At 36.8% G+C, this 22208-nt stretch overlaps 1 protein-coding gene and 1 long non-coding RNA gene across 2 annotated transcripts in view; one reads left to right on the forward strand and one right to left on the reverse strand.

Moving 5' to 3' along the window:
• ADCY7 (adenylate cyclase 7) overlaps positions 1-19327 on the forward strand; it is a gene marked incomplete at its 5' end in the record, with an annotated part of 31399 nt that extends 12072 nt beyond the window's left edge. The window contains 18 exons of the mRNA XM_082489546.1: positions 2269-2401; positions 3698-3883; positions 4786-4829; positions 5664-5744; positions 6766-6838; positions 7599-7696; positions 8426-8510; positions 10127-10264; positions 11496-11558; positions 12162-12200; positions 13592-13755; positions 14985-15066; positions 15634-15789; positions 16494-16640; positions 17054-17161; positions 17962-18076; positions 18689-18813; positions 18930-19327. Of these exons, the coding sequence (XP_082345672.1) occupies positions 2269-2401; positions 3698-3883; positions 4786-4829; positions 5664-5744; positions 6766-6838; positions 7599-7696; positions 8426-8510; positions 10127-10264; positions 11496-11558; positions 12162-12200; positions 13592-13755; positions 14985-15066; positions 15634-15789; positions 16494-16640; positions 17054-17161; positions 17962-18076; positions 18689-18813; positions 18930-19076 (1984 nt within the window). The 3' untranslated portion in view covers positions 19077-19327. The remainder of the gene's footprint in view (positions 1-2268; positions 2402-3697; positions 3884-4785; positions 4830-5663; positions 5745-6765; positions 6839-7598; positions 7697-8425; positions 8511-10126; positions 10265-11495; positions 11559-12161; positions 12201-13591; positions 13756-14984; positions 15067-15633; positions 15790-16493; positions 16641-17053; positions 17162-17961; positions 18077-18688; positions 18814-18929) is intronic.
• On the reverse strand, positions 18053-21891 carry LOC309676895. Its single transcript, XR_014269635.1, has 3 exons — positions 19876-21891; positions 19322-19555; positions 18053-18122 (listed from the first exon to the last, which is right to left on the reverse strand). It is a non-coding gene; the product is annotated as an uncharacterized lncRNA (long non-coding RNA).
• Positions 21892-22208: the final 317 nt, after the last annotated feature.

Genomic DNA, 22208 nt, shown 5'->3' on the forward strand with positions numbered 1-22208 from the left:
GCAAACAACATGACTCTGAATATGGCACGAAAACATTCTATTCTTAGTGACGTTTAGGACCATTGCCCAATCTTGAAAACTTTGATTATTCCATTAAGTTCTTCATGCTTATGTTTGATAAAGCTGGCTTACGTTGGCTTGCTGACTGTGAACCATTGTACTTAGTACTTCCTATATCTACCCATGTCAAGCACTCGGTTATCATGTGTTTCAAAACTAGCCAGAGGAAACCTTCCAGTTGTGGAAGACTGAGCCTTACAGGGAAGATGGGTTTCTATTTGTTATGCAGATGTTATGCTATATTTGTTTCCTGCTCTGCAGAAAAATGATGTGTCTGGGATTCCCCATTCCAATGTTAGCTAGTCCTGCACCTTTGGAAGCAGAACTTTTGTCACTGGGAGCAGTTTGAGGTTTTTAGTTAAAATAGGAAGTATATATGTTTTGGGTTTCTGTAAACGAAGGAATTCTAAAGACTTTTGAAAGGATGCAGGAAAACTTCTGGCTTTATAAATATTCTGTTTCCATTGACAGAGTATCCTTGTTCATCTTCTTTCAGATTTAAAAAAATATTTGCATTCATAACAATGTAGTACACTAGTAAAGCAGAAAGGAGTACCATAAAAACAAAATTAAAACTGTATTTATGACCAATTCTCTCTAACATGTGTATGTCTGAAAGATCAGAATATGTTATTCTCAGGCCTGTTAGCTTAGGAAAATAAGTGCAGTATGTTAGGTATTCTGTACTAGCATGGTAAGTGCAATAGTGCATGTCACAGCTTGCCTTGGAGAGGCAGCTTCGGCGGTAGCAGCTTTTGGTTATGTGCTGATCCTGGAATCCAGTGAGCATTAGTAACTGTTGAGAAATCATCAGCATAGTAATTTAAATGGAAAAAAGTTTGAGTAAGATCCGAAATGTATGGCAGGATGTTGTTTGGGGAAGAGGGGAGAGGAAGCCTGGTAAAATGGAAAATGGTGCATAGTGCTGCCTTTTCAGATAAGTGGAAAACCACAAAAAACTTGCTGCAGTACATGATTGTTTTAAGGCTCAGTTAATACAGACATCACCTAGTACGCCTCAATCCCTATGGGACAAAATGATGCTTTAGAGCAAGCTTTAAAATTTCAGATTTGAAGGTTTATCTTGATTGCAAAACTGCATAATCAAGGTAACAATTAAAAAACCCCATTTTTTGGAGATAATTACCAGTAAACAAATGAAAATGTGCATCCTATGTATTCCAAAACTCTAACCTTGTTGCCTCAAAAGGATTGTGGGATTTTGTGTTCTTCCTGGTGGGAAGCTATAGCCAGGGGTTTCCAGGTATTTAGGCAAACCTACATGCAGCATAAGTAAGTAGAGGTGGATGGGACAGTGATCCCCTTGCTCTCTGTAGTTAGGCAGGAGTGCTGCACACTGTCAGCTTCCATTCTGGAAATGTCCTGTTCCCAGCTCTGTGCTGACAGTGTTTTAACCCCTCTGTGCCACTGAAAAGTGAGAAAAGCTGTGGGAAAAAGAACAATGAGAAAATAGAGTATCAGAAAAGAAATGTTATTTTATGAACGCTCTTCAGTCTCTTGTTGAGGAAATTCTATGGAAAGATATTACTCATAATTTATATGGAAATATATGATTTGGGATACTGAACTAAATTACATTTACGGGAAAATGAATGGGTACAGAAAAATACTAGCTGCTTCCCTTAGAAGTGTGTTGCTGTGTTATCCTCTCCTCTGATTGCTTCAGTTAGAAAAGACAGACTTTCAGAATTCTCCTCCTAGCTGACAAAACGTTTTCCAGCTTTTTTTTTTTTCCAGACTTTGTAACCATCTCCTCCCCTTGTCATGTATTTCTAGCATGAGACAGTCCTTGCTTGTGTTTTGTTTGTGAGCTTTCCTTGCTGCTCTTGCCATCCGAAACAACCTGCCTGTGAGTCTGTCTGTCTTGTCAGTCCTCAGATCTCCTTTGATCACATTTCTTCTTGTTTCTTATACGTCTGTGCTTATTTCAATTGAATTTTATACTGATACTATCTCATTCCGGGAAGTGTTTTTTAGCATACTTGCTATGAAAGATGTGCGATGAAGAACTGCAGTAGAGGATTGCAAATATGGTTTTAGGTACTGGCAGGATTTTGCAGTTGGCTGCCAAAGCACAAGATGTCTGAAAAGCAGAAATGTCAGCAGCGGCCATTGACATGTAAATGAAATGCTTCATGTGACCTTTCTGTAAGTGTTTGGGTCTCTTGTTCTTTCTCCCCTTCTCAGCCGTGTACACATCACTGAAGCAACATTAAATCACCTAGGCAAAGCTTATGAAGTAGAAGAAGGGAATGGACACCTGAGGGATCCTTACCTTGAGTCCATGAATATCAAAACCTACTTGGTGGTTGATCCACGGGTATGTGTATGCTTTTAACCATATATTTATTCAAATATATACATACATTTTAAGTACATAGGTGTCTGTGGTGCACACACCTTTCTAATTCAGGAACGGTATTAAAGCATGGTAGGAGTCATCTGAGTAGCTTGGATTTGGGACTTCAGATCTGAAAGCACATCCTACTGTTTTATGATAGGACTATTAGCTTCAAGGTAGTGTTATGCTGAAACTTCTTATCTGGTCCACGTAGAGGAAAGTACACATTTGACTATATATTTGCGTGAAGTGTCTCTCTCACCAGTCCAGGTCAAAAGGTGAGATGAAGTAATGAAAGGATACCTGTACTATGAGACCACTTTCAGATAAAATATTCCCTATAAAATAGGTTCTTCCTCACTATCTTAGATGTGAGATTGACCTTCTTTTCAAGGTGTACAGTTAGCAACTGTTGGTTAGCCCTTTAGAGCCTGGTAACTGCAAACACCTGGTGTATTGCTATTTTGAATCGGCTTGTGGTTGATGAGCAAAATATTTCAAAAGAAGAAAGAATGAAAATTACAAACTTCTTTCCTTCAGGACCGTTACAGGAAGGAACAGTATAGAGCCACTTTTAATTAGCAAGAGTTCAATCTTGTCTTTGCATGTTTTATGTACTCAACACTGCTACCCCCCCCACATGTACATAACACATATTCTCAGAATGAGGATCTAAGTCTATTAAAATGGTCCCTGCTCACTTGAAGATACCTGTGAAATATTAGAAAATAACCAGTTATTGATGCATCGGTTTATTCCATAGTTTTAGCTTGCTTTTAGACCCACAAGGGTATTGCTGTATACCCTGTATGTACTACCTGACTCTTCACATGTGATGTAGGGATATATTCCAATGTCGAGTCTGTGATTTGTGGGATCTTCTCCTAACCACTGCTTTGATACGCCCTACCTCAGGAATTGGGAATCTTTTTCCCCTGCTCTTGTGCTGACTGCAAGGAAATTGTATCTATTTGTGAGGTCCTGCAATTTCCTGCATCATCATAAATAAACCAGGAAGTTTGAATGTTGCAGTGTTACAAGCGAAGGCTTGTAAAGGCAGCTGAAGCAAATTCATTGTGTCATGATTTGCTTTAGCTCACATTAATGAAATGAGATAAAGGAAGCAAGGTTGGCTGACACATTGCTGGTATGTGTTTAGAGCCCTACTAAATAGCTAGATTGCATAGTCCTAAACCACTTGAATACAGAGAGCTCCATTTCTTTGCAATTTGTATCACTTTCTGTTTTCTAAGTGAGTGTATTTTTTTCTGTTAGTCCAAACAATGCATATCAAATAATCATCTCCCTAAAACAAGAGTTAATGATGGGCTGAAGATGCGAGCATCTGTTCGGATGACACGTTATTTAGAGTCCTGGGGAGCAGCCAGGCCCTTTGCCCACCTGAACCACAGAGAGAGTGTGAGCAGTGACTCTTCAAGTTCACAAGGAAGGCGAAGAAAGGTAAGGTTTGAAGTAGTGATTGTCATCCTACAATTGCAAACAGCTCCTCACGTCTATGGTGTGAAACTTGAAATCTGACATGGATTTTGTGGCCAAATCTCTGCTATTACTCTTGGTGTTAAATTATACACCGAACTAAGAAGGTATCTGCAACAACTATTCCTGTCAGAACTTAAAAGTATTCAAACTTTGCCAATCTCTAGCATGCTGTACTCACCGTAGACCTTCACAGTAAAACTTTGAAACTGTGAGTTTTTTTTTTCTCTGACATTTTTCCATCTTGCGGTCCTGCTCGCTACATGTAGGTTTGGAAAAAAGAGAATTTATCCCAGCCTGCAGTTGCACTCAACATTTACTTAAAATGTATAGAAAATACAGGATTGTATCAGTAAAGAATTTTTAAGATTAAGAATTCTTAAGATTTTTAAGATTTTAAAATAAGAAAACTCAGTTTTCCTTCCATCCGCCCTTCCCAAAAGCTGAAAGGAGGACGTGCATGCTTTTAGGTGTGTTCCTGGAGGCACAGCAAGGTTGTACTAATCTCTGTGGATAGATAGCTGAAGTAAATTTTAAATTAAGTATCCGTCCATTCAGGTTTGTGGAAGTGGTTTCCAGTCTCCTTGCCTCTGCTGATGTTAGTTATTTCAGCGTGTGGAGAGAAATAAGAGGGAAGATCTCTTCAATTATTTTCTAACAGTTTGTTTGGTCAGAAAATGCTCACTTGTTAAAGCAAAAAACATTGCTTGGAAGGATTGATTTTGATAAACTCTTCTATTTGAAAATGGTTCTTGATTTTTATTCATGAAGAAAAATGGTTTTGGCGGCTTCCTGAAGTTTATTTTCAATAGTTGTTTGCCTTTTGCTGAGTGCTTAACTTATTCTTAATTCCTTGTTTGATTTAGGAAATACCTTTGTGTGCCACTGGGCGCCAGAGAACTTCTGACAGGTTTGTCAAGTACTTTCTTTTTTTAAAATACATGATCCTGTGCTCCTCTTGCAGTTCAGTGTACTATAAGCATGTCGTCTTTTGGTTGATTGATCACTGTGTGTATGTTATTCCTGCATTAGAAAGGTTAAGCTAAATTTTTGGCCTTTAAAAGGCTTCTCAGTTCATGTTTGTTGTTGTTAGCAGACTCTAAAAGGAGCTCGCCCTTCATCTTACTGGCCCCTCAGTCATTCAGGTTATATGTTGCTTTATGGGCTACAGCAGGATGGAGGGGAGTAGGGAAGTAAGAAACCTAAACAGCAATGGAAAACAAATTAAAACACCTCGTATGCTGTATACTGTATATTCTAACAGCTTGTGCTACTTCAGCTTTTAGTTTTCTTACTCATAGATGCTAGATTTGTTTGTAAATATTGTAGTACAAAATATAATATTATGTTAAGCTGTTTTTAAGTAATTATACATTATATTTTACAAGGTATATCTTTGGTTAGTAGTATTCATGTATGCCATCGTAGTGTAATAAAAAATTGGCCCTGTATGTAGAAATGCTTACAATAGTACCTGTACCACTGAGTTAACTAAGTAGATGATTTTCACTTGGGAAACATTCTCTTAGTTTATGAAAACATTGTCTTAAAAATGCATTATTTGTGTAACTGGAGGAATCCTTAGTAAAGTGCTTATGGATGTATATGGTTATCAGTTTGGAGCGTTCTTGTTTAACTTTTCCGTGGTAGCTTACCCCACTTGTGTACTGAGAAAGTATTGTCCTCTGTAGCCATTAATTGTTTCTGAATAGCATTTGTAACATGGGCTTAATTTCATTCTCAGAAATTCATCTCAGAAGGGAAGGATAGAAGAAGATATTTATGATGAAATGATGTCAACCATTGAGGGCCTCAGCTCAACCAAGTATGCAGTATTTTATTTTTTTCTTCATCTTTTCTTTGAGAATAATCTGCATTCATAATTTTAAGTTTAGATATAAAAATTACTTCTCAAAAATTAGAAGTTACCAGGATTTTTGTTGTGCCTTTTTTTGGTCTTTTTTTTTTTTTTTACTTACTTTAGTTCCTTTTTTTGTTTTAATTTGAATATAATGAGAGTATTACTGCATTATTATAGCAAGAAGCTAATGGTTAGTCTAGTTGTTCAATGTGGTACAGTACTATGAAACAGCAAAATTATTGCTTTGTTTCTTATGATTGTCCAAAGTAATGAGCTGAACTGCAGTGTAGGATGGGATAGGAAGTTAAGATTTGTGTTCTTTTTATTAAAATAAGAAGTGTCAGGAAATGGGGTGCAGTCCTGAACAAAACCTATGTATAAAGTCAAAACACAGTTCTGGGGGTAATAATAAAATTGCTTTATTGTCTGGTTCACTGAAATTAAATGGTCTGTAGCAGGTGGTGCATTTGGCACTATATTTGCATTTAAAAGCAGACAAACAGAGGCAATGTTGTTGGTTTGTTTTTTTTTTTTATTTAAAATACAGTATTTAATTCCTATCAAAAGTAAAACTCTGCATTTGAGAAGAAAAGCTCTTTCTTTCATCTAAATTATAGCAAGACTTATCACTGTACCTCAGCTATTCCTGATAGGGGCCTAGTATCATTTAGGGGAAGTTTTTGGAGGCTGTGAGCCATCTCTAACATCTGCTATTATACTTGCCTATTTGTAAACCTTAGGGAAGGTCTGGGGTTACATTATGCATGTAACTGGCAGACACTGCTGTCTGTGAGAGTGTTCTGGATCTGCCTGTCAGCTACATAAAAATATGTTATGCTATGAAGCAGAAAGACCTTACAGAACTGTCAAATGTGTGTAAAACAGTGGCACTCTCACCCTGTATACTGTGGAGTCTCAACTACAGCGATCCTTTTGCATGCTTTCCTTGTTGCATACATTCTGTAACGTGTCTCTTTGAATGCAGTCCGTGGTGTGGCAAATCGGATGACTTCTGTGGATTTTCACTGATTTTTGCAGAACCCCGTCTTGAAAAAGAGGTTGGTAGGAGCAAAATAATCCTTTTTGGTCTTTGATTTGCACTCCAGAGCAGCATGAGAATATATTTGAAACTGTCTGTTTTCATTCTGAAACTGGATACTGGAGATGACTGCACATCCAAAGAGGTTTTTGCTAACTAATGGAAAGCAGATCTTGTGATTCATTTGAGTTGGTCATTCTTCCTTGAGAATGCTAATTCTGTAGATTAAAGGAGATTGTCTCTAATCTGTGGTTAAATTCTTGCCGTAAGGGAGTTAGTAGGAGTTTGGCAACTTTACTGTATGAAGAACTTATCTCAAAAGAAATGAGATACAGAAATACTTTATTATTATTTTATCTGTAATGAAAATACTTTGCTTTGTGGTTGTTTCAGTATTTGTTGTACTTTTTCTGTTTGAATAACTGTCCTTTAATTTACCGTGCTGTGGAGTACTGTATGTAGTTACTTGTGTGTGTGTATTATATATACACTTCAGGTTTACTTCGGCGTATGTCCTGACCTATGTCCACCTGGGAAGTGCTGATTTACATACTTGGTGGATTTCCCGTTAGGTTTGAAATTATCCTTTGGACTGGGCTGTTTTTCTTCGCAGATGTTCACATGAATTTTATTTGGTGGTTTTCTTTTGTTCTCTTCTTGTTCTACGTATATTTTTAATAGTACAGTATCAATTTACATATATATGTCATCACAAAAATGTAATGGAATTTAAAAACCCCTGCAATTATCCTTAAGATTTATTATAATCTGTGTTTCAGTATCGCACCATTCCTATTCCAAAACTGAAGAGTTACTTCGCCTGTGCCAGTTTTGTGTTCCTCTGTATATTTCTGATACAGATGTTTATAATGCCAAAGTAAGTGTCTGTATTTTAATAATTTATAATTCAAATTAACCAATAGCTAAAGTGAAACTCATGTGCATGGAACTTTTTAAAGTCTTTTGGAGTTCCTGGGGGTTTACATTTAAGAAACATACACCTCTTAGGACTAAATAGAGGTCCTCTTAGGACCTTAATAGAGTGCATTCATGTTCTTGGCATAAAAGCCTACATATCAGTATGAAAATAAAATAGAAATATTTCTTTAATATTGTGTTTGCTTAGTACGCACAGGAACTTGATCAGTTAAGTGAGAAATACTATTCTGTAAGAATAGTTGGCTGTAAGCACATTGAGCAATAGAAAAACGGGATTAGCTGGTTGAAACGTGCTCGGTAATCCTTTTGTCTGTAGAGATACAAGGAGGCAACTCTGAGCTGCTTCTCATATCTCCAAGAAAGCAGATGTTTGATGATTCTGAATTTTATGGCATATTTGTTTTTCATGGCTGTTGCAGTGCAATTTCCATGTGGTTTATGCATAGGGTAGTGGTTCAGGCTGTTGGTGAGGAGTAGAATATCTTAAAGTTGTATTTGTGAAGCAGAGCAACGATAACCTGTGCAATGTTATGGTCATACAGTGCTACTAGAAGGATAACTCTCTTTAAAGTTAGAGAAATACTGTTAGCAAATATTAGTCTGAATTGTGGTTTGAAAATTTTTTTAATTTAACACTGGTTTGTTTGACGCTTTCTCCTCTGTTTAGAACTGCAAAACTAGGAATTTCCTTTGGTGTTGTTGCAGTCATCATTGTACTCATTTTGTTTGTGTGCTTTGCTGAGAAATGTATGGTAAGTTTATTTAAAAAAAAAAAAAGTTTCCTGTTTTCAAAAGTGGATGGATGTAATTTGGCAACTTGGTCTATCTTTTGGAATGATGAATTAAGCTGTTAATTTCAGTAAGAGTTAGAGCCTTGAACCTCAGGTTACCACAAGATTTCATAGCCTGAAACAGAATTTCATGTCTGAAAATTCTCACTGTAATTCAGAATTATTTGGGTGCCAGAACAGATGGGTAGGAGGGAGAACAAAGATATTAACACTTGCTGAGTGGGGTTGGTTTTTTTAATTTATTTTTGTTTGTCCTTAATATTAATTTTGGTTGTAAATCTTTATATTTTCTATACTGGAAACAATATTAAAATCAAAGTAAGTTTGAATACGAGATTAGTTTTCATAATCATTTATAAAGCCCCATGAAAATTACAAACATATGAATAATTTATTGGCAACAATTTCATAGCTGTTAGCGTTCCAGATTCACCATTACATCAATTCGGACACTTTGCATTTGTAGTTCCTTTTTCTTTGCATTATTAATGCATGCAGTTACTGTTTAAAAATACATAGTGAGATAGAGACAGCCCACAGCGACATAGAATTCAGCGATAGAAAATAAAAAAAAAAAAAAATCCTTCTCCACTCCAAGAACTATCTGGAGGCAGGGGTTGAAGAGGGAAGGGATTTTGGCGTTCCTTGCACTCATCAAATCTATGTTGTGCTAGACCAAGGGTGAGAGGGAATTCTGAAGTTCTGTTGAGAACATGTCGCCGTCATCGTGTTGCAGAGTGGTGATGGTGCTCTCCCAGGAAAACTGCCGCAGAAAGAAATAGTCTCTTACAGAGCCAGGTTCAAGTTGTGTGAAAGAGAAAAGAAAAAAAAAGTACCCTGTACATGGGATAAAGTTTTATGATTATTTTAAAAGTACAGTTAGATAGCATGTATGGTGTTTATATATATGAGTGGATGGATTTTTTTATATGTGTGTGTCCATATGTCTGTTTAGAGAGATAGGTGTGTGTATATGTATGCACGTATGGTTTCTACGTATGTAAAAACTCATAGAGAAAAGAAAGAAAATTCCAAGACAGCAATTGCATCGGGCTTGAGTTTTACACTGGGAGTGTTTTGGTATAGTACCCTTGAATAACGCTTGCAATTGTTAACAGTATATGCTTTACTTGATGTTTTTCTCTATTCCAACAAATGGAGGATATTAGGATGGCAAGAAAGGGGGCTGTCTATGATAGGTTTTGATTTAGTCATCTGAAAATGTAGTTCCAAATATACATTATAGCTCTATAACTAAAAAATACAACGTAGGTTGTCACTATATCTTTGGTGATATTTTTCTAGAACTTTGAATCAGATCATAATTTGTATTTTTAAAGAAGAAATTCAGAAAATTTTAGCACCCAACCCCATTGAAATAAGGAAGCATTATCTCAATTTCCAGTTGTGGAAAGACATTAGCGTTTAATCTGAATGACTAGATTCAGAGTTCTAAATTAGGATTCCAATGAAGACTCTTGATGTTCTCCTGCAGAGAAGTAGTGTTTAAGTTTAGAAATATTTGTTCCCGTGTATCAAAGTGTTTACCATGTCACTGAAACTAACTTCCATTACAGAAGTGCTCCTCAGAACAGTGGCCTTCCCTGCGCCGTCTTTGTGCCATCTCAGAAAAGGTGGAAACAATGCCTTTACTTAGGCTTCCGTTAGCAGTCATCACTATAGCTGCCTTGCTGATAATAGCCATTTTTAATTTGGTAGGTACTCACATTATCTTTAGTCTGTGAACTTATCGTAACATCCACAGTTTAAGTGACTTCTTCTGTTCTTTTCAAGTACCTTGCTTTTTGCTGCTTTTCCTAAGGTCTAAGTTGCAACATGAGTTGATTTACACAAGGATAATGCACGATGCCATGTAAAAGCATTAAAAGTAAAAATTCCCAGTTTGTACAACTAAAAGTTCATGTGATAGACTTGAGTTCTGTTTTACATCACCTTTTCTTGCTTTCAAGATGGTGTTTATAATTACTGTTGATCATAACCACCATCACTAAGATTGTCTTCCATTTTTTTTAATGTGGGTTTAAATGTTTGGCTGCAGCAGGTAGAATTTTTCAGCAGTTTACTGTGCTGTTTGCACTAGCTAGTAATAATGCAGATGGTGGAGGGAAGAATATAGCCTGACTCTCTTAAAACCAATGACATTATTAATAGTTACTGCTAGACTAAGATGCAAATGGAGTCTGTCTTTTAACTTTAGTTTGAGTAGTGTATTGCACCTAGGGTACACACATTTGAAAAACAACCCTTTGGAGTAACCTCATGCTCAAGACCACTTTGTTGGTGGTTTTGTTTTGTTTTGTTTTTGTTTTTTTTTTTTTTTTTTTTTTTTAAAGCTTTATGTGACATACCATGTTAACAGTTAAATCTGGTAGCTAGCTGCTAAAAGTGATGTCCTTCTGATCCCACGTGTGTGGTCTGCCATTCTTCTGATTCCATGGAGAGTTTATTCTGAAAGCTATACTGCAGAACATGCTTAATTTTCTTTTGTAGGGTTGTTTTTCTCCTGGCTTGGGTCCTTGAATTGACTCATAGTGGTGTCATGTGAACACCACCAGAGACAGCCTAAAAGAAAACAGGAACAGCAACTGTGAAACTGGGGTGTGGGACAGAACCGCATGTTTGTGCCAGTTAGCTGTTAGATTAGCATAGCCATAATGTGAAACTTTACCCCGAATTAAAAAATAAGTAAGTAAAGGCTTGGCAATTTTAACCTTCTTGTGCCTTGTGTGTGCATATATGCTTAATACAACTATATGGGATATCATTGTATTTCAACGTTTATATTGCAGTAGCACAGAAAAGGAAACCAGATCAGGACTCATTGTATAATATACGGAGAAAAAACTTAAAATTAGTGACTATGTGCTAACAAGTTTGTATGGTGGTTCTCTTGTTCCCTCGCCTTCCCTCCCCCAATAAATCAAGACTGCTGAAAAGAACAAACCTGCGAACTTTACTGGATCAAATTACCTGTGTGCTACCACCTATGTGAGTAGAGTGCTGTCTTCATTTCTAAGATTAAAATGAAATGAGTCTTGGATGGTGTATATAATATAGATGGACGGCAGCATTTTGATATCTTTTCATCTTTATATAAAGATAGAATTTTTAAATCACTGAACGCAAAGACTGACTTGTGCCACGAGGAAGTTCTAGGTTTATTTTTCTATCATTTGCTATGGCTTTACTGTGCATCTTTTAGGGATTTTCAAAAGTCTGGAGTACTCCTGGATAAAGCTGAAGTCTTGGCTTATTTTGGTTACTCAGCACCTTTGAAAGGTGTTCTCTAGCATTTCTATAAGGATAGATTCAGCACTTAATAATGACACAAAAGGATTATTTAAGAGGGTTTAATTTTTTATCTCTTTAATTCCAAAGTAGCATTCTATTTGGAGATCATCCAAATGTTTGGGATGCTCCTTTTTCACCTGGCCACCCCTTTAGATGATGGACATGTTTTTGAACTGTACGCAGCAGGTTGTGTGTGCAGATCTTTTCGTTCAAGTCCTTATGACAAATGCTAAGTTACACATATATAATGCACATTGTACTTATCAGGTAATTTTCTGTTCTTGCATGTCTGTAAAACAGCCTTTTGGAAATACAACTCAATCCTGCGTTGAGGAAACTGTAAGTAGTGAATACATGTTACTTTAAAACCCAGATCTTTGAACAGTCTGTATATTACTGAAAACTGGTGGGTTCTGTTGCTGTATAAAACACAGCTTCTTTAGGTATCTGACAGCAGAAAAGTTCTTAATGAAATCAAGATGTTTCAGCTGCTGTTGCTGTGCTGAATAAAGTAGTCATTTTTTTGACATTTCAGACTTAAAAGTAGACGTAGAACTTTGAGGAAAAAGCAGTGGGACAGGATGATGATTACGTTCGAGTCTGAGAGATGAGAGCTGTACTTGCAAGCGTCCCAGTAAGGTATCTTGATAGAGTGAAAGGGCTTAAACGGCCAACAGACCTGTGGCAGTGTTCTCTACGTAGGGGTTTCTTTTTCAGAGGTTTGGCTTCAGGGTTATAACTGTAAGTGTTGAGTACCTTTTGTAGGCTAGACTCAATACCTGTAGGATGACAGAGTTGGTATAGTATGTTACCATACGGGCTCTGGTCCTGAGTTGCCCCATAAATTGTTCTGGTTTCCGTCACTTCAGCAGAAACGATAACCGTGCCACTAAGACTCTCCCAGATCTGTGGTAGGTCTGGGATATTATGGGTGAAAAACTGTACTTTGTCCATAAAGAGAAATAAACTCTTGAGGAGCAGAAGCTGAGGTAATTTTGGAGTTGTTTGTAGACTGAAGTATGCTAGCTCAGCATCTTACACCTGTGCCGGCGACTGCAGGGAGCAATCCTGTCTGTGCAACACACTGTGTACCACCTGACAGTTTCAATGCTCCCAGCTGCATGCTTACCTTGAACACCATGCCTGAACTGGGATTTCTCTGGGAGATTTTTCAGTAATTCCATTGGATAATGGCTGTAGCTTGATAATGCTTATTAGCATCAAAGTTCTTGTGAAAGGAGCTGCGGCGAAGGTTAGATAAGAGGTCACGGTCTTCACATGTCACAGGTAGGGGAGATGGGAATGTGGTACTTGCTTAGGGTTGCACTGTCAAAAGTAGGACCAGGATGCTGGAGTTCCTGGTTCAGAGCCTGTTCACTGGACTGTGAACCTACTTTAGGTTAGTCTTGAACTTTAAATAAATAATTGTTTAAATTAATAGACTTCAGAATATAAATTCTGAACAGTCTTCAGTTTTTATCTGGCACTGCTTGTGTTACAAGGATGCTTTTTGTTTAAATCTTTTTGTTTGTCTTTAACAAATTAGAAATGTAAACAAAACCCAAGTATGTTCAGCCTTTTAGTGCAATTAAAAATAAAGCTTTCAGTGTATTTAGCAAGTGATTGTAATGTCTTCTATTTTAATTACAATGATCATGAACTTAGAGCATTTGCGATGGTTTGAAAGCTGCCTGAATAATGCAATTGGTCTTTAAATTCTTCTTTTACAGTATTATGCTTACTGCTGCATATTGGGGTTCATTGCTTGCTCGGTATTTCTTCAAATCAGCTTCGAACTCAAAGTTCTCCTCCTGTCCATTGCTGTGACTGTATACCTCATAATTTTTAATACCCTTCAGCATAGAAACACGAGCGTCTCTGGCAACAGTACCAGGTGCAGTATGAAGTTTCTTATAATTGACAATAATGCTTCATTAAAGGAGGTGTTAGATTTTTGTACGCTTACTGGAATGTTGAAATATCAAAATCATGTAAATCAGACATTACAAACCTTGCTGTAAAGTTAATGACATGACAATCATATTAGACCATATCACCTTTTGTTTTGGTTTTGGTGTTTTTTTAAAAAGTGAGTGTTTTCTGAAAAAATTTGTAATATGGCTTCTGAGATCTCTGGCAGCCTAGCTTACATTCAAGACTAGGGGGGTAGAAATTACTCTCATAGTAATGTATGAAGAAAAAGCCTTGTGAAAAGTCTGATGCTCAAGCTGTGCTTGCGAGAACTTGCTAGTCAATAAGATAGTGAACTCTTCATTTACCTTACTAACAGCACATATTTTGAAAAGTAACACATTTTACCTGATCTAATTGAAGAAACTAAAAAAATACTTAAAGAGAAATCATGTGGAAGGGTTTGTACTCTTCATTTGTAAGTCCTCAGATTCTCAGCATAGTCTCATAGCTGAAGAATAAATTTATTTTGCAGAGGCTGTGAGCTGTCAGCACAGCTTAAAAAAAAAGCCTAAATGAGCTCTTAATTTAGTCTCTTAATCCCAGGCTATTCATATAATGAGAATTTCGTTTGATGCATTTGTGAAAACTAATAGATGTGGACAGACAGACTGATCTTACTATGAAATATGAGTGGCGTCTCAGATTTGTATGGAACTATATACAAGTGTGATTTAATGGCTGACTTTGAGCAATTCAGGTTTTTATTAGTTATCCTCTTTCCTTCCACAAATAAGAAAGTTTCTTTTCCTACTTCAAGTTTTTGTGGGCAATGTTTTTTTGGGGCAGTGTGGGTAGAAAAGCTGCAGCTCAGTGCAATGGAAATTATGATGTCTCCTTTAAGATAAAGCCGTGGTTACTTGAACACCTTGCTACAATAGATTCTTAACCGAGGTTTCAGCCCCCATTTTGTCATTACACGAAACGCAGTTCATGTACTGAACTGAATGATAATCCTTTGTTGTTATTAGGATAGGACCTATAACCAGACAGCCCCTGGCACAAATGAACCATGGTATTGGTGGTATATGTCTGAACAAAGGCACTCTCTTCTGCTATGCTCTTCTTCCCTTCCCCTTCCTCCCCCAACCCTTAATCGTGTGGATTGTCTTAAAGGATACAGATGACTTTGTATTGCTTTCTTGTTTTCAGGCTTTTCATCAAAGACCCAAGGATAATGACTAATTTATATCTGGTTCTGTTTTACATAACCCTAATTTTACTTGCAAAACAGGTATGTATTTAAAAAGCAATGGGTTCTTTTACTTGCAGCAAGTTGATTTAAATAAAATGCAAAAGTGTTTTTCATTGAAATTGTGCTCTAAATGAATATATATTTTTCTTTTTTATATTCTTGTACTTAGTTTTAGATAATGTACTTGTGCTTAGTTACAGAAAATGCAAAAATTTTTATTATGAGAAGGTGGGAACATTTTTATATTTTTCAATAGTGTTTGTATTACAGAAGTCAGAACTTTCAAATTCTTCCAATTTGGGTCTGTCTGTATTTATATGACAATATTCATCCTAAGTCCAGGCAGTAATTCAAGATAAAGATAATCACCATATTATTAAAACATCATTTTGGTAAATACACCTGCTGGTACCCAAATGCCATTCATTCATACTGACTGCTTCATATTTTTGTGACCTTTGTTCTCAAAGCACATTTTTCATAACTATATAGGCTCAAAGGGCCTTGAAGAAACTTTATTGCTACTACACTTTTTGAATAAATTGACTAATATTTTTCAGCAAGTTATTATATGGATTTAATTTATCATATTTGGTTCCTTTGCAGATTGACTATTACTGTCGACTGGATTGTCTGTGGAAGAATAAATTTAAAAAAGAACATGAACAGTTTGAGACAATGGAGAATGTTAACAGGCTTTTACTGGAAAATGTACTTCCTGCACATGTTGCTGCATATTTCATTGGTGAAAAACGAAATGAGGTATGTTTAATCTCTTCTATGTGAAGGACAGTAAATTGAACTGCTGTGACATAGAATGTCATGCTAACAAGCACACAGAAGGCTCTAATGTTGTGCACACTTTGCCTCTTGTTTGTATCCCCGGACCTTTGTAAACCCAAGACTTTGCTATCCCGATGGTCTCAAAAAAATGCAAACTTTTAGTGTCAGTCTCTGAAATCTGTTTTCAGAATTGGTAGTTCCGTTTCTGGACACAGTTTGAGTTTGGGAAATATTTAAAAAGGATTTAGTGCTTTCCAAAGACCGTATTTTACCAGAGAAGATAGGCCTTCTTTTTAAAGAGGTTAGTTGAGGAACAGATAGTATCTCCTTGGCAACAGCTCCAGTGAGAAGTTCATCGATAATGATATTTTGTTTTTAAAGGCATCCATCTTATTCTGCCAGCATGTCATCAGAACAAATATTGCTGATTTCACAGCCATGCTAAGTGTCAGACTGGCACTGTCCAGAATAGATGCGAATCTTTAAGATACATAGATATCTCAGCTTTTCCTTAGGCAAATCAACTTAATGTTACTGATAAAATAAGAGATGCCCACTGTACTGTAGTTGACTTCATAGGAAAACTGTGATTTGATTACTGGTTACAAACAATAATCATAGTTTTGAATTCCTGTGGTGGAAGGTGACTGCTGACAATGTGTGAATGTATTGTTTTCCTGTAGGACTGGTACCATCAATCTTATGACTGTGTCTGTGTCATGTTTGCATCGGTACCAGATTTTAAGGTGTTTTATACTGAATGTGATGTCAATAAAGAAGGCCTGGAATGCTTGCGGCTGTTAAATGAAATCATTGCTGATTTTGATGAGGTAATTAAGCTTCTGGCAAAAATGGACTGGATTACGTATTTACTGCAAAATGAAATGTTTTAGTAGATCTGTGAGCATTAGAGAGGGGGAGAAATGGCTGTGAAGCTGAACTAATATTCCAAGTTCAGCCTCGCAGTCTTGAAAGATATATTCACATCTGATGGGGTTTTTCAGTTACATCATCTCATGCATTAGTAGTATGGTTTGAAAGTCCTGAATTTCAGTACTTTCAGTGCTTCAGCACTTTATTTCTCCTATAAGCAGGTAGAGCAAAACTGTGAAACTAATCCTCAGAACTTTCTTATCTAACCTTCATGTGATTGGTAGTATTCCTAGAGATGTTTAATGCTTATTGTAGACACTGAAATATGGTGTTAAAGTCTCAAGTTTCTATTTTCCTTCCCTTCAAACAGCTCTTGTTAAAACCTAAATTTAGTGGTGTTGAAAAAATAAAAACCATTGGAAGCACTTACATGGCAGCAGCCGGTCTCAGTGTTACACCAGGCCAAGAGAACAACCAGGTACGTTGCCTCTGAAATCTGCCTTTGGTATGTGTACGTAGGTGCGTTTCAAAGTAACAGAATGTAATGTGATGTAAAAGAAGAAAGTAAATCACCAAGAGTGACTTTCTGAAATGTGGAAAAAGATGATAAAAGTGTATTGTCTCCTGTTGAATTCACTATTTATCTCCTAGTTCCATTTTTTTCCTAAGCAGGTATTAAGTCTGTAACGCCAGCATACTTTTTACATCTTTAATCTTTGATTCAAGTAGCTTAACATTTCTAGATGCATAACAGAATAGGCCTAATAATAGGGAAGTCAAAGAATGGCTGACAAAGAACAGGCCATCTCGGAACTGAACAGTAAGCTTTTTGGGATACCTGAGAACTGGCACAAAAAAAGAATCCTCAGGTGCCGCATTAAACGGTTTCAGATTCAGATCTATCACCCAGAAGAATTAAAACCAACTTCTATACTCGGGCTCATTTTCACTCTAGCAGGTTGGTGTATGACATTAGGATGCACATATGTATTTCATACAAAACGTGGAAAATTAAATCTGGAATCCTGAAGGACAGACATAAATTCGTTATAAAATTTAATCATATCATTCTTGTCACCTCCTAGCCATTCCAGTTGAATTTAATATGATTTTTTTTAAATCCATTTGGAATGTTTGTTGAACTATGCAATTCTGCACAGCTATAATGATGGGTGGTCTTCTGCTTATAAATATATACTTTATTCACTAATAGTACTGGTTTGGAATAGTAGCCTGACACAGCCTTCTATGTTGTAATTTGACCATCAATATGCATAGGATAAGGAAAGACAGCATGCTCACATTGGGATCATGGTGGAATATGGAATCGCCTTGATGAGCAAACTGGATGGCATCAACCGACATTCCTTTAACAATTTCCGCTTACGGATTGGTAAGTTCGGTTTGTAAAGAGTGTGAACTCTGCGGCTCCGTAAAAACTAAAAATGAGATAGGATGACTTAGGTAAATCGCTGAATGCTGTAGAGTCCTTCTTAACACAGAACACAGTATTTGCTGAATCGCTGACGGTAGTGTTGCCTAGTCTAGCTTTTTAAATATGCCAAGCTCCTTCATAGACGGGCTTTTCTAATCACTGGAGGGAGCAATACGAAGACTGCAGCTGGATGAGTTCGGAGAAAATTAAAGTTATGGATGAAGACTGAAGTACCCTGTTAATAACTGTTGACTAAAGACGCTATTGTCATTACAGAAATATTTATTTCTATATATTAAAAGTAGAAGAGGAAGAATTTTGCTTTGGCATGAACTTTACCCTAGCTCTTTCTTGGACTTGCTGTTTTAAAATGAATGAGTCACTGCACATCTCCTGACCCTCAGTACTAATATTTATGGAACGGTGGTAATACCGATTGCTAGAAATGTGTTGCAGAGTTAAGTTTTGGGTGTGTTTTTTTCCACGAAGCTCATGAATTATGGCTAATAATGAAGCTAGATGTCACATAACTTTCTACTCCGGTAATGATACCTGCTTTTGTTTCTACAGGGATAAATCATGGCCCTGTGATTGCTGGAGTGATTGGTGCCCGGAAACCCCAGTATGATATTTGGGGCAACACTGTTAACGTTGCTAGTCGAATGGAGAGTACGGGGGAACTTGGGAAAATCCAGGTAAACATATCAGCCTTGGAATGTCAAAGAAATTATTTCTAATGGGTTATGGATTTTTAAAAAATATGAGTAGTCAGAAGAATTTCACAAGAGTTTCTAATTCTTTTCACATAAAGGTCACAGAAGAAACGAGTAAAGTACTACAGGAGTTGGGATATTCCTGTGAATGTAGGGGACTCATTAATGTCAAAGGCAAGGGAGAACTGAGGACTTACTTTGTTTGCACTGAGACTGCCAAATTCCAAGGTATGGGACTGAACTGAGGCTATGATGAAGTTAATCAAAATAGACTTAGAACTGCCTCCCTTCTGTGAAGACTTAGAATTTCCCTCCTTATGTGAAGGACTTCATTCTAAAAACATATATATACTATTCCTATTTCTTCTACATCTCAAGATAAGAGAATGATTCTTTTTCTTTGTGAAAGAAGTTCTGAAAAGTTCTTAGAAGACAGGCAACCACCAGTCTGAAAAAGACTACCCTTTCCTGAAATAATTTGAGGATTTACCTTGAATTGCCATGAAGCATGTTCACTTGTTCCTTTCCTTACTTGCACTGTGGGGGTCTTAAAAGCTCCAGTAACAACGTATGTGGATGCACTGTAGAACTCATTACCACGTTAAAACATTCCACTGCTTCATTCGCCGGCTGACAGTATTGCCTTTGTCACAGAGATGAGATGATGCTCTGGGCACTGTGTATCCTGCTTTTAATGCTAAATGGACTTCACAGCAGAAGACAGCTGAATAATGGAAAGAGGAATGCAAGTACATATATTATATGTTAATTATGCTGAGCTCCTTTGGAGAAAAAGTTAATTGCAGAGTATCGGATCACTTTCTTACTATCTTTTCCTCCTCCATAGTTGTACCTTGTATGATGCAAATGTTTTCAGGACCGACAGCTGTTCAGAAATAACTTCATCTAGCTCAGAGTGTTTACATTATATTACATGTTTCTCTTTGTATTTCTGTGCCTCTGTACTTTGTATCTGCCTGCACGTTTTATAGTCACATAAGAGAATGTCTTTAAAGTTCTGGCTTGAAATTTCAAAAAACATACCCAATCTTGAGGAGCGCTGAGCACCTGCAGTTTATCCTGCATGCTTGGTTAGACAGGCTCTGATAACAGCTTGTATCGCTGACACCCGGCAGGAATTCTGCATGCTGACTGCATTCTTGAGGGCACTTATGGAAGAAAAAATAATCTCAATTTGGATTGTTTGGAAACTGAAGAACAGAACTAATAAGATTGTTAGAAACAGTAGCAGACACTGTATAAACAGAACTACATCTGAGGTGGGTTTGGAGTTTTTTCCATTCTTGTTTCTTCAATTTGACTAGCCACTGGCTGGTTTATATGCCTTTTAAAGACAATGCAGTTTATGAAATGCATTGGTTTTGAAGGTTACAAAAGGATATATCGAAAAAACATATTCATAATGGAAATCGTTCAGCAGAGCCTCGATACTGAAAGTATGCGTAGAGCATTAGTAAGATCACAGAAACAGACTTGCTGTAAGTTTAGTTTGCAAAGTTTTTAAGCTGTTACTGACTTTTGCTGATTTCTAAATTAGCATTTTTCTACTTGTTGCAATCACTTAATCTGTTTTCTGTTGGTGGAGGTAATAGTATTTTGTAAGGCTAACATCTCGTACACAATTATATATATTAACTAAGGATGGATTCCCCCCTCCCCAATAAACCACGTCGGATGACTAAACAGCACAATGATTAATGAGTTCAACATGTGTTTTGTTAAGCCTTAAACTTCTACAAACAAAGCAGCATTCACTAATATTTCTGAGTTTAGTACTAAACTATACTGGAAAAGTCTTTAACAAGCAGTGCTATGCATCACTGCCGCTTTCTAATTACTGTGTAATTTCTTTAGAAGATGAAGTGACTGTTTCAAGACAGGAACAAATCTAAATATTGTCCAACTGTGGATTAAAAATTGCGCTTATAGCCTTTGTCAATTTGGTAGGTCAAAACTGTGTGTGTAGTAAGTCTCCAACAGAAAATAGTACGTTAGAAAACTTTCGTTTGAGGTTGTCTGGTTCATGTATGGACTCTGCTGAAGAAGGAAGTTTCATACTTGGTGTCTTGTCAGTGTAAGGTCAGTGTTGTAGTTGAATAAACTTTCAAACAGCTTTTGCTGCTCTTGTATGTTGGATATTTGTAGTAAGAGCTGCTCGTTTGTTTTGAGATTTTTATTTATTGTTTTATAAGGACCATGCGTGTGTCAAAGGCTCCTTTCAGCAGTCTTTGATGTCACATATTAGGTAAAAGGACTATTTGCCTCATAAATATAGTTTGAAAAGTGCCTTATGCCTATAGATGGAGCTTTCTCTGAAGTGTTTCTGTTCACAGACCTCGTAGAATGCAGATGTAAGTTATCTATGAAAGAAAACTCGCTTTCTGTAAGGGCATTTTGAAATGCTTTTGTTTACATTGTACTGCCTGTCAGGCTAGTAACTTGCTTGGACATAACTTCAACTGAACCTCATTTACAGAAGTGGTATAAAGAGCTGTAGCTTTCCAACTGGAAGAAGTAGGGTTTTGGTGCAGTTTTAAAAGGACATTAACGCTGCTCACGGAACGCTGGTGTACAGTGCAAGGCGTACTTGGAGAAGTTAGAAAGTGTAATGGAAAAGGGGTTGTATGTGAGGGTGACTTCCTAATTTCTCATCAGAACTCAAACTGTATAATATGAGAGCTATATTCAACCACAGGAAAAATTCAAGTTAAGACGTAACTGTATTTCAGTAATTGTTTGCAGCAGTCCTTTTGAGAGCGAACCGTGAAATTTAAGATTGAGGAAATAACCTTGTTAGAAAAATCTTTCTTACAGCATTATTGTTTTCCTAAACCGAAATAATAGCACTGTGTCTAATTTGAAGAGCTAACAATGTCTTGAATTAGCAATCTATTTTAAAGAACAAACTTCTGGTTTTACTCATAAAATAAAAAACTTCCTCAAACTTGTTTGGTTTTGCAATTATTTTGATGAAGATTCCCATGAAAAGGAGGTGTATTCCTTATACCCCTATAGAGTTAATGAGATTGTTTTTACTTGTAAACTCAGTATTTGTATTTTCCACTTACACAAGTTTTTTAAAAAATACGTAGTGACATACTTGCATTCAACAGCTGAAGAACAACTTCAACATTCAGTTTTCTGTCATCTGTGGCTGCCTACTGCACTGTATGAAAGATAAGTGCTGGGAAATGAGATGCTCCAGAGTAAGCCTATAGTGATTTGGCTGGTACAGTGGTTCTGCATCTTGTCTTCTCCTGTAGCGTGAAAATGACTTAAATATTAATGGAAAAAATAATTCCCTGGAGTAATATTTCAGCTGCAATTACCTAGAACTGTGAAAAACATCTAGTGGC

Source organism: Vanellus vanellus (assembly GCF_965231255.1).
Source record: "Vanellus vanellus genome assembly, chromosome: 12".
Lineage (NCBI taxonomy): Eukaryota > Metazoa > Chordata > Aves > Charadriiformes > Charadriidae > Vanellus > Vanellus vanellus.